The following is a 12,603-nucleotide window of genomic DNA, read 5'->3' as shown; positions in this document are numbered from 1 at the left end:
GTATGATGTTTGCTGTAAGTTATTTGAGTATACTCCTTATCAGATTAAGGGGCATTTATTCAATGACTGGCAAATTTTCTGGTTCCAACAAAGATTAAAGGTATATCTCTGAAAATACTAACATTTGGAGAATTTAGCTGAAGAGTATGTAGGAGTTCATTGTGATATTCTTGTAACTTACCTTTCTTTGAAAATTTTTCAAGATAAAAAGTTAAGCAGAAACAGACAAATGCAGACAAAGTGCAGTCTTGTTTTCCCTAGAAGTTTGACCTTCAACAGTTGTTAACAATACCTCTTTAGGTGGCTAAATATATAGAAGGTAATATGATGATTAATAGCACTGCCCAAATTCCCTTGGTTTGACCCTTATGGTAATTTTGTAATAACTGCTATTCAAAACTCTTGTCCCTTAAGGACTGTAACATTGTTCTCCACTTCAAAATGTGAACTAAGAGTCCTGAATATTCAGAAATGCTGTGGTGAATACACAGAAGGTCTCAAAAACATGGAAATGCACCTTTGTGTAGTTGAGACAGTATTGCATGGTAGTTGAGCCAGCCAGAGCTCTAGCTTAGATGGCCCAGATTTGAATCCTAGCTTCACAAATCAATTAGCAATGTGACCATGGGCAAATCACATTATCTCTCCAAGCCTTAATTTTCTTAAATATTTGGGGAAGTGGTGACAATAATAGTACCTACCTCCCTGAGTTGTTATGAGGATTATACATTAAAATTAAGGAAGATATACATAAAACTCTTGGCACAAGCCTAAACCATAGTAGATGCTTGGCAAATGTCAGTTATTAATTAGAACTAGCTATTTCTGAAAGCCTTTTGAATTTCTCCTCGATCTTTGAATGATGACATAATGACCCTTTATGTAAGGATTCTTTCTTAAATACTCACAGACCTAAGGAAAAAAAAATGTGAATTGAAAAGGAAAATGCCATCTAAACTTGCAAATAGAGACCTCCCTGGTAGTCCTGTGGTTAAGAACCCGCCTTCCAGTCCAGGGAACATGGGTTCAGTCCCTGGTCGGGGAACTAAGATTCCCACACGCCGTGGGGCAACTAAACCCACATGCCGCAGCTAGAGAGAAGCCCACGCACTGCAACTACTGAGCCTGTGTGCTTTGGAGCCCACGCACCACAGCTACTGAGCCCGCACGCTCTGGAGCCTGTGCGCTGCAACTAGAGAGAAGCCAGCAACGAAGGCCCAGCACAGCCAAAATAAAAAATAGATAAATAAAAAATAAAGTTGCAAATATATGCTCCATTGCAAAAATGAAAAACTGGCTGGCCATATTCATCCCACAGACATGTTTTATTGGTGTTTGTGTTTGAATTAGTGGCCAACTAATCAAAACATCGAAATATCTCCCCCCTAGCAATTCTCTTAAAAATTTGAAAATTAAACCTCTTAAAAAATTAGAAAATCTAGCAACAGTAAACCAAATTCTTATGGGCATGAAGCATATAAGAGACCCCTATCTCTGTGTAAAAGAAAATTGTACTAAGTGCTAAGCTCAATTTTATCTATCTTTAAAAACAAACAAACAAACAAAAACCGACATACATACCTGGATGTTGGTGAGGTGCCACGAAACTCACATACTGCTGGTCAAAACAGAAGCAGTGCTGTGGAGCCCTTAGACCACGATGATCAAGGGTCTGATGTCCATACCATTTAACCCAGTTATCTCACACCTTGGAAACATTTTCCAGAAAAAGAATCTCAAAAGCTTTTTCTTCAGAGATATTGTGTTACTTATAATATTGAGAAACTGGAGAACTGTTGAAGAAACCTAAATGGGATATAAAAAATTTTTTTAATAAATTTTAAAAAAAATGAAAAAAGAAAAAGAGCAAGACAAGAAAAAAAAATAAAAGAAACCTAAATGGGGACTGTTTAAGTAAATTGTGGGATATATATAATTAGAAGATTATGCAGCTATTAATACAGGGAGTGTGAAAATCAAATAGTAATATGAGAAATGCTAATCACATAATAATAAGGTGAAAAAAGATTCAAAGTTTTATATACACTGATTGCAACTACTTAAAATTACAGAGGAAAAATCTGAAAGGAAATACATTAAAAATAATGCAGAGCTTATGTTGTAAATGCAATTCTTTATTTTCTAAAGTGATATTAATTTTAATATTATCTGTCTATGTATCTGATGTTTAGGTGAAACCTCAGAGGAAGTCATCCCCCATTGACCATCCCCAGTGCTTTCCCTCCCTCAGCCTTCTCTTCACCTTACAATCTAAGTCCCCAGTGTCAGCCTACAGCTTGCTCAGAACCATCTAGATCTGTCTTATTTGTTTTGTTCTTTGAAGACAGTTCAATATCTTGTCCCAAGTTGTTCTTATTCTCCTTAATAATTAGGTTTATTGAAATGAGATCATTAACGTATAAAGAACTTAGGACCTGGGGGGCACTCTGTTGCTATGAGATAGTTTTCTTCCCCCTCCTTTCCTTTCATTTACTTACTTCTCCCTCACTTTCAGGCGGTTAGCAGAGGCATTTCATATCAGTGATGATTCTGATCCTTTCAACGTACGTTCTTCAGGGTCAAAATTCAGTGACAGTTTGAAAGAAGATGCTAGGTATGTAAGTTGTTACCTACTTTCTTAATTGTGGCTTACCAGAGTGATCTTTTAAGATGTAGTAACTAATATGCAGTCCTCTGTGACTGAGCCAGTTTATATATCTGTAAGGGATTATATGATGTTTAATAAAAATCCTTCTCTTGGTCTCTCAAAACTGGGAGAAAGAGAGTGTGTGTGTGTGTGTGTGTGCGCGCAGGCCCTGTAGTAGGAATTAGGGCCCCCCAAGGGCTGGACTACCCTGAATTGAAGGATCTCTGGTTACATTCCACCTCTGTCTGCCCAGGTCTTAATCACATGGGTGGTCCTCACTTGGGTGGTAAAAAGTCTTATTTTCCTCCAGTCTCCTGGCCCTCTGGTGGCTAGTTCTCCTTCCATCTTCCCTTTTCTCATATTTGTTTTCTTACTTTCTCTTCCTTTGTTCCATCACATTCAACCTTCTGTTATCTGACAGTTCCTGACCTCTGCAGGTTTTCTGCCCACATTGTCCACTGCCTGCACTTTATAGGCAGAGGGTGGGTAGAAGGGATTCTCAGAAGATCAGAAACAAATGAAATTAACTGTGGTTATTTCTCATTACAGGAAAGACTTAAAGTTTGTCAGTGACATTGAGAAGGAAATGGAAGCCCTTGTGGAGGCCGTGAATAAGGTTGAAGTCAAAACATCCAGCTGTACATGTCTCTAAGGCCAGCTTGATAAAAATGTCAAGTCCCAGAAACACTGTCGGTATAAAGTAGTTATAGGAAAAAGTCACAGCTGCCTTGAGGATCCTTATCTTTCCCAAAAGCCCATCCATTTATAACATCCATGGAAACCCTGTCCTGGTTCAGAAAAGATACCTGCAATAATATTAAATGTAAATAAAAATCCTAGCTCCATGCCTAAGAATGGGTGAAGAAACTCTGGACGAAAGAGGTTCAGTAGGGATACTTAGGAAGACATGCTCGGTCCTCAGATCTCTGAAGGGCTGTTGTATAATGGGACACACTGGTTCTTAGTGCCCCAAAGGCAGGAGAGAAACGGTTGGGCGAGGATGAAAAGTTGAATGGGTAGCGGCACAGACTCCTTCAAGAGAGTGAAGCTGTCCTGGAGGCAGCCAGCCCCTCGGTGGCTCCCTCTTCATTCAGGGGCCTGTGGGTGAGGGCAAGGTGGCTACTTTAGCTCTACATCTTGTAAGATGGGTTTCCTTCCCGCCATCCCGTCATCCCCTTCCCTTCTATTCCCACTTCCCAGCAGGATACTAACACAGAGGAGAAAATGGGACCATTGTTCCCCTCCTAACTAGGAAGCCTGAGCAAATGTATTTCTGTGCTTGCATGTCTGTATCTGTACACTCATGATTTTTAGCGTAGAATGTACTTTTTATAGGAAGTGAGATTTTCTTGTTTATAAGTCTTCAATTTATTTAGTCATTTCTTGGGAACATCACTCACTCCCCAGTTACGGGCCCCACGGGAGGAACCATTGCACTGTCCGTGTAAGTCTCAGTTTACTTGCCCTCTGTTCCTCTAACCCCGGCCAACTGCTACCATGTGGCTCACAGAGGAGATGAAGGAAGTGCATCAGCCCTCATCCTCCCACAGCCTCGCTTGCTTAGCAGTCAGTGAAATGCTGTGTGCTGTGGGCCTCCAAAACTCAACTGTCTCTTTATTGACCCAGGCTGTTCTGGGATGGTGGGAAGGACCTCTGTGGACATATCATGTTTTCAAGATGATTTTTATCAATCAGTCATCTTTTCCCTCAATACAGGGAAAGAATAGTAAGAAGAGCCACTGCTTCCCTCCCATGAACAGAGACCACCGCCGGATCATCCACGACCTGGCCCAAGTGTACGGCCTGGAGAGCATGAGCTATGACAGCGAACCAAAGCGCAACGTCGTGGTCACTGCGTTCAGGTGGGTGAATCTTGCCATTACAGAAGGAACTGCTCAGTGGAGCAAGCTGGACCTGGGAAACGGGGCTAGTCAATATTTGCTTTCCTTACTTCCTTCCTTGGAAGATGAGGTGAAAAGTCTGCCTCTGGGCCAGCCATTATGACTGATCTAAAGGTCCAGACCAGAAAGTAAAGCCCATGCCTCAGTCCTCAGGCCAGACACACCTAAAGGATACAATCCACATCAGACCCTGAGGGCCTGGAGTGGGTACCTGCCCATCACATCTGTCCCTTTTTCCCTTGTGTCCTCCTGGCATGATGGAAACAGAAAGAATGCTGACCTGTGACTCAAGGCATCTTCTGTAAACAGTGTTTGCCATTAGAGGAAACCAAGGCGGTCATGTGGGCCAGGAGGGGACAGTAGGACCTAAGATCACTGTCAGAACCAGGGGGAGTCGGAAGAACCTCCCAACAAAGAAAACTCAAGTGTGAGATGAGAGGAAGCAGGTAGCAGGCCCAGCAGAGGTGGGTGAAAGGGACAAGGGTTAAACAAAGTTGACCGTGCCTGAGAGGAGACGGGTCATACCAGAGAGTGCTCCACAGTGTCACAGTGAAAGTCTCAGACTGGATTTCCAGCTGTCTGCCTCTCTCCACAGACAGTTCTAACTTTTCAATACTTTGTGTTCTTACTTTTATCAGAGGGAAGTCTATTTGTCCTCCTACCACGCTGACAGGTGTAGTTGAAAAGGAGACACAGTCACGGCCTCCACCACCGATTCCTCATCATAGACATCAGACAGACAAGTAAGGATTCTTCAGCTGCTTTCCAAAGAGCCCTGTCTGTTCAGAGAAGCCAGCAGGGGCTGAACTGCCCTGGGCTGCACCAGCCATTGGTGGCCTCCTTGGGCCTGGCTTTGGGGTGCTGTGTTCAGATACATAAGGTTTGACTGAGATATTAGACACATATGCTCATTCCAGAGGGGTCCCAAGTTTGATGTTTATAATGCCCACTTCCCCTCCAGGGAGCACAGTCACTGGCCATAATTTCCACAGTGTAGGTGGTGACACTGGGAAATGGATTCAGTCTGTCACACCAGATGATTTAGGAACATCATGTGGTCCACAACAGTTACTCTGGACATGGAAGTGGGATTCTAGGGGGGAGTTGACAGTGAAGGGGGGGAACTTTCATGTTTTGCTCTGTCTGCTTATATATGGTTTGAAGCATTTTTACAACAAAAGCATATGTTCGTGATTTAAGGAGAAAAGAAAACCACATTGGCAAGCAGCAAATCTGGCAAGTGTTTTCTCAGACAGGAGCAGAGAGGGGTCTTCATCCCTCCTTCCTTTCCTCTCCCTTCCCAGGAGGGGGCCAGCTGCCCTGCTGTGAGAAGGCCACACTGCTGGAAGTTGCTGGGAAACACAGTGGGGTCCCTCCTCCTGTTCTGGCCTTCCACACAGAAGCCTAGCAGTACCTCCTACACAGAACCTCTGGGTAGGGAAGTTTGCAAGGTCACCATGAGCATCCTAGCCATCTATGTTCCCCTGGAACTGGATGGGACAACTAGGTGTTGCCCATTGGGCACAGCCTCAGCCAGGAGCACCTGGGGCCGTGTAGCTCCCCAGCACCAGCCCTGCTCTAGCCCTGGAAGCAGGCGGCCTGGACTCCCAGCAGCACAAGCTGCCTTTCCTCATGTTACTCCACAGCTGTGTCCAGTACCACCTGGGGGACGTAAAGTTACTGGCCTGTTTATGACATGCTATCTTTTTTTTTCATTTGCTTGCTGTATTTTTTTTTTTGGTAAGACTTAATTGTGGAAAATGTTTAGAGTAGAGAGAATGGTATTAATATAATATATTAATATAAACCCCTGTGTGCCCATCACCAAATTGCAACAGTTACCAGCTCATGTGGACCCCACTGTCTTATCAAAGCTTCACACATGGTAAATCAGCTGATCCTGAACTTTCCAAGACCTGAGTCTGTTTCCCCCAAGCAAGAAAAGATTGATCATTCTGTGTTTGCTTTTCAGGAATCCTGGGAGCAGTAATTTACAGAAAATAGCCAAGGAGCCAGTAATTGACTACTTTGATGTCCAGGACTGAGGCGATCAAGATGCACTTAGAAAAAAGAATGATTAGGTGGGGTGGAGACTCGTTTGCCAGCAGATAATTCATGCTTGTTCCCAACTGCCTGGTGGACTCAGAGCTCACATACTGTCTTGAACTGATACATCCAAAGCATGAGTGTCAGAAATCCCTTTGTCCTCTCTTCTGTCTGTCTAAAGTGTTTCAGTGTGTCTCTGACTGGACGGTCACTAGTGATTCAGTCGTATTTGCAGAGGCTCCTCACACCACCACCGTGATCGCTCTGATGGTTGGGGGAACATGGGGCTTGATTTAGTCAAACCAGAATTTTAGCCTGAAAATGTCACTTAGTCATGGTCTCAGTTGTCCCAGTTATCCATCCTCCTCCTAAAAATGCCTGCAGCATCAGGTGCACCTCGTTTTTTTAATCCGAAGTGATCACCATCTTTGGAAAGACAAAGGCTAACTTCTCAATCCAAAATACCAAACACTGAATTGGTACACCACAGCTGGAATCACACATGTGGTTAAACCCAGCTGTCTTAACTGAGTCTTTTGTCAAAAATTCTCGTAGGTCTACCTAGCTGAATTTATTTTAGTGGTCCTCAATACCATCAGTTCCAGACGTAGGAGAGGGGTCGGGTGACTTTACAGAATTCCATCTTCTGGAGTCCGGGGGAGGGCCTCTCATAGCACATCGCTGAGCCTGTGTGGTGACAGACAGGTTAGCCTATCCATTGTGGTGGTGGAGGACATAGAGCAAGCTCCTCCTTCTACCAGGTTCACACTGCAGCCTCTGTGTACTGACCAGTGCAGCCCTAACTCCTCTCTGGTTGAGAAAGAGTCTCTGGGACACTTACCTTTCCTCTGTTGCTTTTTCCCAGGCCTGCAGCAGCCGTATTGGCTTTCCCTGTCTCTGAGCTCTGGACCTCTGAATATTCAAAAAACTATGTGGACAGTGCAGGGCTTATGTCAGCAGCCCACTGGAAGCATTCTTCAGGCTCCTTTTAAGGCAGGTACATCCATAGTTACGTTAGTTTGACTCTCTGCATTGGCACTTCTCCAGCATGGAGGCCAGACTTCCAACAACTTCCTTCTGCTCCAGAACAAGCCACAAGCCCCAGAGCAACAGAAGGAGAATTGAGAAGTGACATCACAAACCTGGCACTTAATTTTACTAGGAAGAGCAGGGCTGCCCTTTGGTCCTGACCCAGATGATATGCCTTGAAGGACATGATGTACAGCAATGGGAACAGGTGACTGGAGGGAAGAGACGGAGAGCTACACACCACCTCTATCTGAGCCCGTTTAGCAGAGGGTCAGTGGCACCACACCCAACAGGAAGCTCATGAGCATCTGTTACTTCTTTCAAGCAGTGAGTTCAGTGGGTGAACTGTACATTGAGAGCATCTCAAAATCAGCAGGAAGCAGGAGACCTGATCTCAGATTCCAGCTCTGCCACGTAACAGCTTGCTGCTGCTTGGTGGAGTGGAGATACCACCTAACTCACCAGGGTTGTGAGGATTAAATGAGATAATGTACATGGAGGTGCCTGGTCTGTTACAGGTGCTGAAAGTTTATAGTAGCTAGAAAATATATAGGCATCTTCTTTCTCCATAATACCAGCCAAGTGAAAAATCAGAATGCTAAGCAGGCCACTTCTGGTGAATGCTTGTGTCCCTACCCATGCCAGCATGTGCTAGGGCTGTGGGAAACAGACATGGCCTGTTCTTTTACAGTTAGTAATCCAGTGGGGGACACATACCTGAACAAATAAAATGAAATTGTTTGGACTGGCACAAATAGGTCATTAGTCGTTTATTAAAAGCTGAAGGGGGCTTCCCTGGTGGCGCAGTGGTTGGGAGTCCGCCTGCCGATGCAGGGGACACAGGTTCATGCCCCGGTCTGGGAGGATCCCGCGTGCCGCGGAGCGGCTGGGCCCGTGGGCCGTGGCCGCTGGGCCTGCGCGTCCGGAGCCTGTGCTCCGCAACAGGAGGGGCCACAACAGTGAGAGGCCCACATACCGCAAAAAAAAAAAGCTGAAGGGCTGTACCAGGAGTTTTTTGTGGCATGCTACGAACGGATTAGCCCTCATGCTTAGGGGAAGGACCCCTGGATGGGGAACAAAAACAGAAGGAAGCATTTGAGCTGAGTCTTGAGATGGTAGACTGCCATTTGGAGGAGAGAGGCATGCTGAGTAAAGGTAAAAGGCATGAGACACGCCCAGGGCTGTGGTTTGTGGGAGGTTTGAGGAAGGATTAGTTGTCCAGAGTGGGCAGACAACTAGACAGTTGTTAAGCTGGAGAGGTAGACGGGGGTCAGTTTGTAGAGAGCCACAGGGAGCCACTGAAGGATCCTAAGCAGAGAGCAGCATGGCTGGATTGATGCCCTAGGACAGGAGTTGGCAAAGGTTTTCTGTAAAGGGCCAGATACTTTAGACTTTCTCTTGTGGCTACCCAACTCTGCCACTGTCGTGTGAACACAGCCCCAGACAGTACATGAGGGAATGAGCATGATTCTGTTGTAATAACACTTTATAGACACCAAATCAGAATTTCATAGAATTTTTACATGTCCCAAAATAATTATTTTTTTCCAACCTTTTAGAAATTAAAAAAAAAAAAAAAACATTCTTAGCTTGTGGGTTGTTCAAAAACAGGCTAGATTTGGCCATGACCTTAGTTTGCCCATCCTGTTCCTAGAGTTGTCACTCAGGCAGAGTGTGTAAAAGGGATTGGAGGGCTAACTTTGAGGCAAGAGACCCAGCCAAGAGCTGCCAGAGTGATCCAAGCGAGAGGAAGAGGGTGGTGGGAGTTGGTGCTGCAAAGAGGGAAGAGGTTCAGGAGATCCAGGGGGTAGGCTAGGCTGCCGGGTTCAGCAGGGAGCTAGCCCCCCTTGGATCACCAAAGGGACCTCAGACCCCTCAGCAAGGGGAAGCTGTTTCTCATGTGTTTGGTGGATTCTTCACTAAGCAGCAGCCTTAGACAAAATTTTACCCGTCAAAGTAAATTACATTTAGTGTGGCCTAAAGGGAAAGACACCTCCACCCCTTACATGGAGGGAGCCAGTGGGCATCAGGACCCTACTTTTGCTCCCTAAGAATCTGGTGGTATCTTCCTACCCCTCCAGCCCCACAGTCTCCTCCACCAGGAGTTTCTTCATGGGGCCAGAGCTTTCCAGAGGCCAAGTTCTTAACTCTGGCATTCCCTCTGGCTTGTCTAGCAGGGCTGGCTCCTCTCAGCAGTGGTACAGTCTGGCGTGTGGTGGAAGGTTGTGTGCAGGAAGGAGATGAAAGCAGCCCTCCTAATTGCAGGGTCTTTGTGAAGCCGCTCTGGATCCTGTCCTGGACAGGGCCTGGCCAGGTGGGGGAAGAGGCCAGGGGAGGGGAGGAAGGAATGTCAGTCTTGTGGGGGAGGTGCAGAGTCTCAAACAGCGGGTCCTGAGGTTTAGGTCTGGGGGAGTCCTTCCCATGTGGTGCCGGCCTTGCTTCATGCCTGAGAGCCTGGAGATCTTGTTCTCTAAGGAAAACCTACCAGTGTGCCTCCTCTTCCAGAACTGGGGAGAGATGGCCAAGCCAGGGCAGAGCTCCTTCCCCTTCACAGACCTGCCTTCTTCATCAGTCCCCTCACTCACACACCTGCCACAGCCATCGGGAAAGTTCTACCTCCCGAACTCCCCATGTGGCCTCAGCACAGGTGTCCCATACCGTCTCCCATGGCCTTTGAGAGCTCACAGATCCCCAGGGCATTCTCTAAGCCAGACCAACCCCAGACTAGAAAGGCCCAGCCAGAAGGGACAGGGCTCTAAGGGCTGTGTGTCAGGCCGGAACGGGAATCCAGGCCTTGGGTTTCCCAACCTAGGCCAGGAGGGGCTGCGTCCTCAGGAAAGGGGGAGCTGTCTTCCCCACACAGTTCCCTTGGAGTCCTTCCCAGTGGATTAGGCTGCCCTCAGCCCCAGGTTTCATGCACACAGCCTCTTGGGAGACCCTGCTGCAGAGAACCCGGCTGAACTGCCAGGACCCCCGATTGGCTGCCTCAGCTTGCTCTGTACCTGAGCAGTTTGCTTCCAGTGTCCAGGCATTGATTTTCCCACCTGTCAGCTTGGTGATAGTTTCTGCCTCCTGCCCTGAGCCTTTGGGAGGGTAGTGGGTAGGGAGGGTCTCCCAGTGTCATGTGGCATCTCAGCATGGTCAAGCCTCTGGAGCCTGTCCCAGGACTTGTCTCTCAGCGTGTAGGGAGGGAAGGAACAGAACAGTCAAGCTGCTCTGGCAAGGGCTGGGGCGTTCAGTCACCTCCCCCCCTACCCCCTGCCTGCCCCCGCCTACCCCAAGCCTGCCACATGGGTGAGGGAGTCAGGGGTCTTCACCTACCCACAGTTTCCCAAGAATTTCTAATAGAAGAATAGCTTCTAATAGCTTTTGAGCACTTTTGATACACCAAGCACTGTGCTCATCTCTTTTACTCCTCAAAGCCCCATAAAGTATGTATCCTTATTTTCCCGATGAGGAAACTGAAGGTTGGAGAAGTTAGATCACTTGCCCAAGACCACTCAGTGAATTGGGGATCTGAAATTCCTACCAGGTCTGACCCCAAAACCTGTGTCTTTCCCACTCCACGGGCAGAGCAAGTGGCAGCTCACAGAGCTCATCCTGGAGTCCCTAAGACTGCGTGGGCCAGCAGGTCAGGACACGTGGGAGTCCGGAAGCCTATACCATGTCCCAGTGTAGAGAATACCCCCGGAAGATGAGACCTTTTCCTACGGTGGCCACGAGGGGGCAGTGTGTATCCCCAAACCAGGAGCCTGGGAATGGGGCGAGGGAAGTACTTACACTTTGCCTCAGGGAAACACTCTTTAAAACTTTTTAGATGAGTTTATAACCCATATCTTTTAAGTTTGTCACCTTTTCATCTCTTTTTTTCATACTGTTTTTTCTCTGCTTATTGATAGACACAGTATAGGCACAGGAGGAAAAACATCCCAGGCAGAGGGAGCAGCCATGGCGAAGGCTCAGTGGTAGAAACAATGCCATGTACCTTCAAGGAACAGCAAAGCCACCAGGCCAAAAGGGGGTGAATAAAGGAGAGAGGAGCAGGGGCCTTGAGGTCATTGGAAGGCTTCGGGTAGAGGAGTGAATGATAAAGATCTGGCTCATTTTTGGAAAGGATCATCCCAGCTGCTGTATTGAGACTAGACTGTAGGGCTGAGTCAGAGCAAGCCGAGAGGCTGGGAGAGCAGTCAGAAGACCACTGCTGTAATGCTGAGAGGTGGTTGGATTCTAGATACAATTTGCAGATAACACCTATAGGATTTGCTGGCAGCTGGGATGTGGAGTGTGAGAGGAGCAGAAATGACTGCAAAGTTTTGGGCCTGAGCAATGGGAAGATTGGATTTGCCATTTACTGGGATAGGAGAGAGTGTGGGAGGAGCAGGCTTGCAGGATGAGAATCTGTCCAGTAGGCGGTTGTCTGTGGGAGTCTGAAGCCTGGTGACAGGATTGAGCTGGAAATCTCATTTGGGGAGCTGTTGGCATATAGTGGTATTTAAAGGCTGGTGAAATCATTTTGGGAGGGAGGGTGAAAGAGAAGAGGTCCAAGGATTTTGCCCTGGGCACTCTGTCATCCAGAGGGCAGGGAGCTGAGGACAGGGCAGGAATCAGAAATTGCCAGAGCCAGAGCTGGGGCCTGAAGCTGCAAGACTCAGTGATACGGGGAAGTGCTGTGGAGTGAGGGTCTCTAGGACTTTTTTCCACGTTGCCCAGGAGGCCATGATCTTCCCTCACTTGCCCTGACCGTCTGAACCATCTGAGGGAAGGAACCAGCCCCAAGGCACAGGTCAGTTAAGGCCCCTGAATGTTCGGGCTCCCGGAGCCTGGGGAGATCATGGGCCTTGGCTGCTTCCTCCTCTTCAGCCGTCTCTAAAACATGGGTGCTCCCCAGGGCTCCATCGTTTCTCCCTGGGCACCTCATCCAACTGCAAGCCTTCAGCTACCACCCTGGGCTTCAAAGCTCTTTCTCTAGCTCAGGCCCGT

General features: G+C 47.2%; 1 protein-coding gene across 3 annotated transcripts in view; it reads left to right on the top strand.

Moving 5' to 3' along the window:
* The window catches only part of NFX1 (nuclear transcription factor, X-box binding 1), a 79,408-nt gene extending 71,018 nt beyond the window's left edge, over positions 1–8,390 (top strand). For 2 of the 3 annotated variants that reach the window (XM_082627944.1, XM_082627942.1), the window contains exons 20-24: positions 2,516–2,614; positions 3,197–3,263; positions 4,364–4,509; positions 5,187–5,291; positions 6,521–8,390. In XM_082627944.1, the coding sequence (XP_082484070.1) occupies positions 2,516–2,614; positions 3,197–3,263; positions 4,364–4,509; positions 5,187–5,291; positions 6,521–6,593 (490 nt within the window). In that variant the 3' untranslated portion in view covers positions 6,594–8,390. The remainder of the gene's footprint in view (positions 1–2,515; positions 2,615–3,196; positions 3,264–4,363; positions 4,510–5,186; positions 5,292–6,520) is intronic. The other variant, XM_082627943.1, reaches the window with a different exon arrangement.
* The last annotated feature ends 4,213 nt before the right edge of the window (positions 8,391–12,603 follow it).

The sequence above is a fragment of the Mesoplodon mirus genome, assembly GCF_964341445.2.
Source record: "Mesoplodon mirus genome assembly, chromosome: 1".
In the NCBI taxonomy this organism is placed as follows: Eukaryota; Metazoa; Chordata; class Mammalia; order Artiodactyla; family Ziphiidae; genus Mesoplodon; species Mesoplodon mirus.
This window is presented reverse-complemented; position numbering and strand designations above follow the sequence as displayed.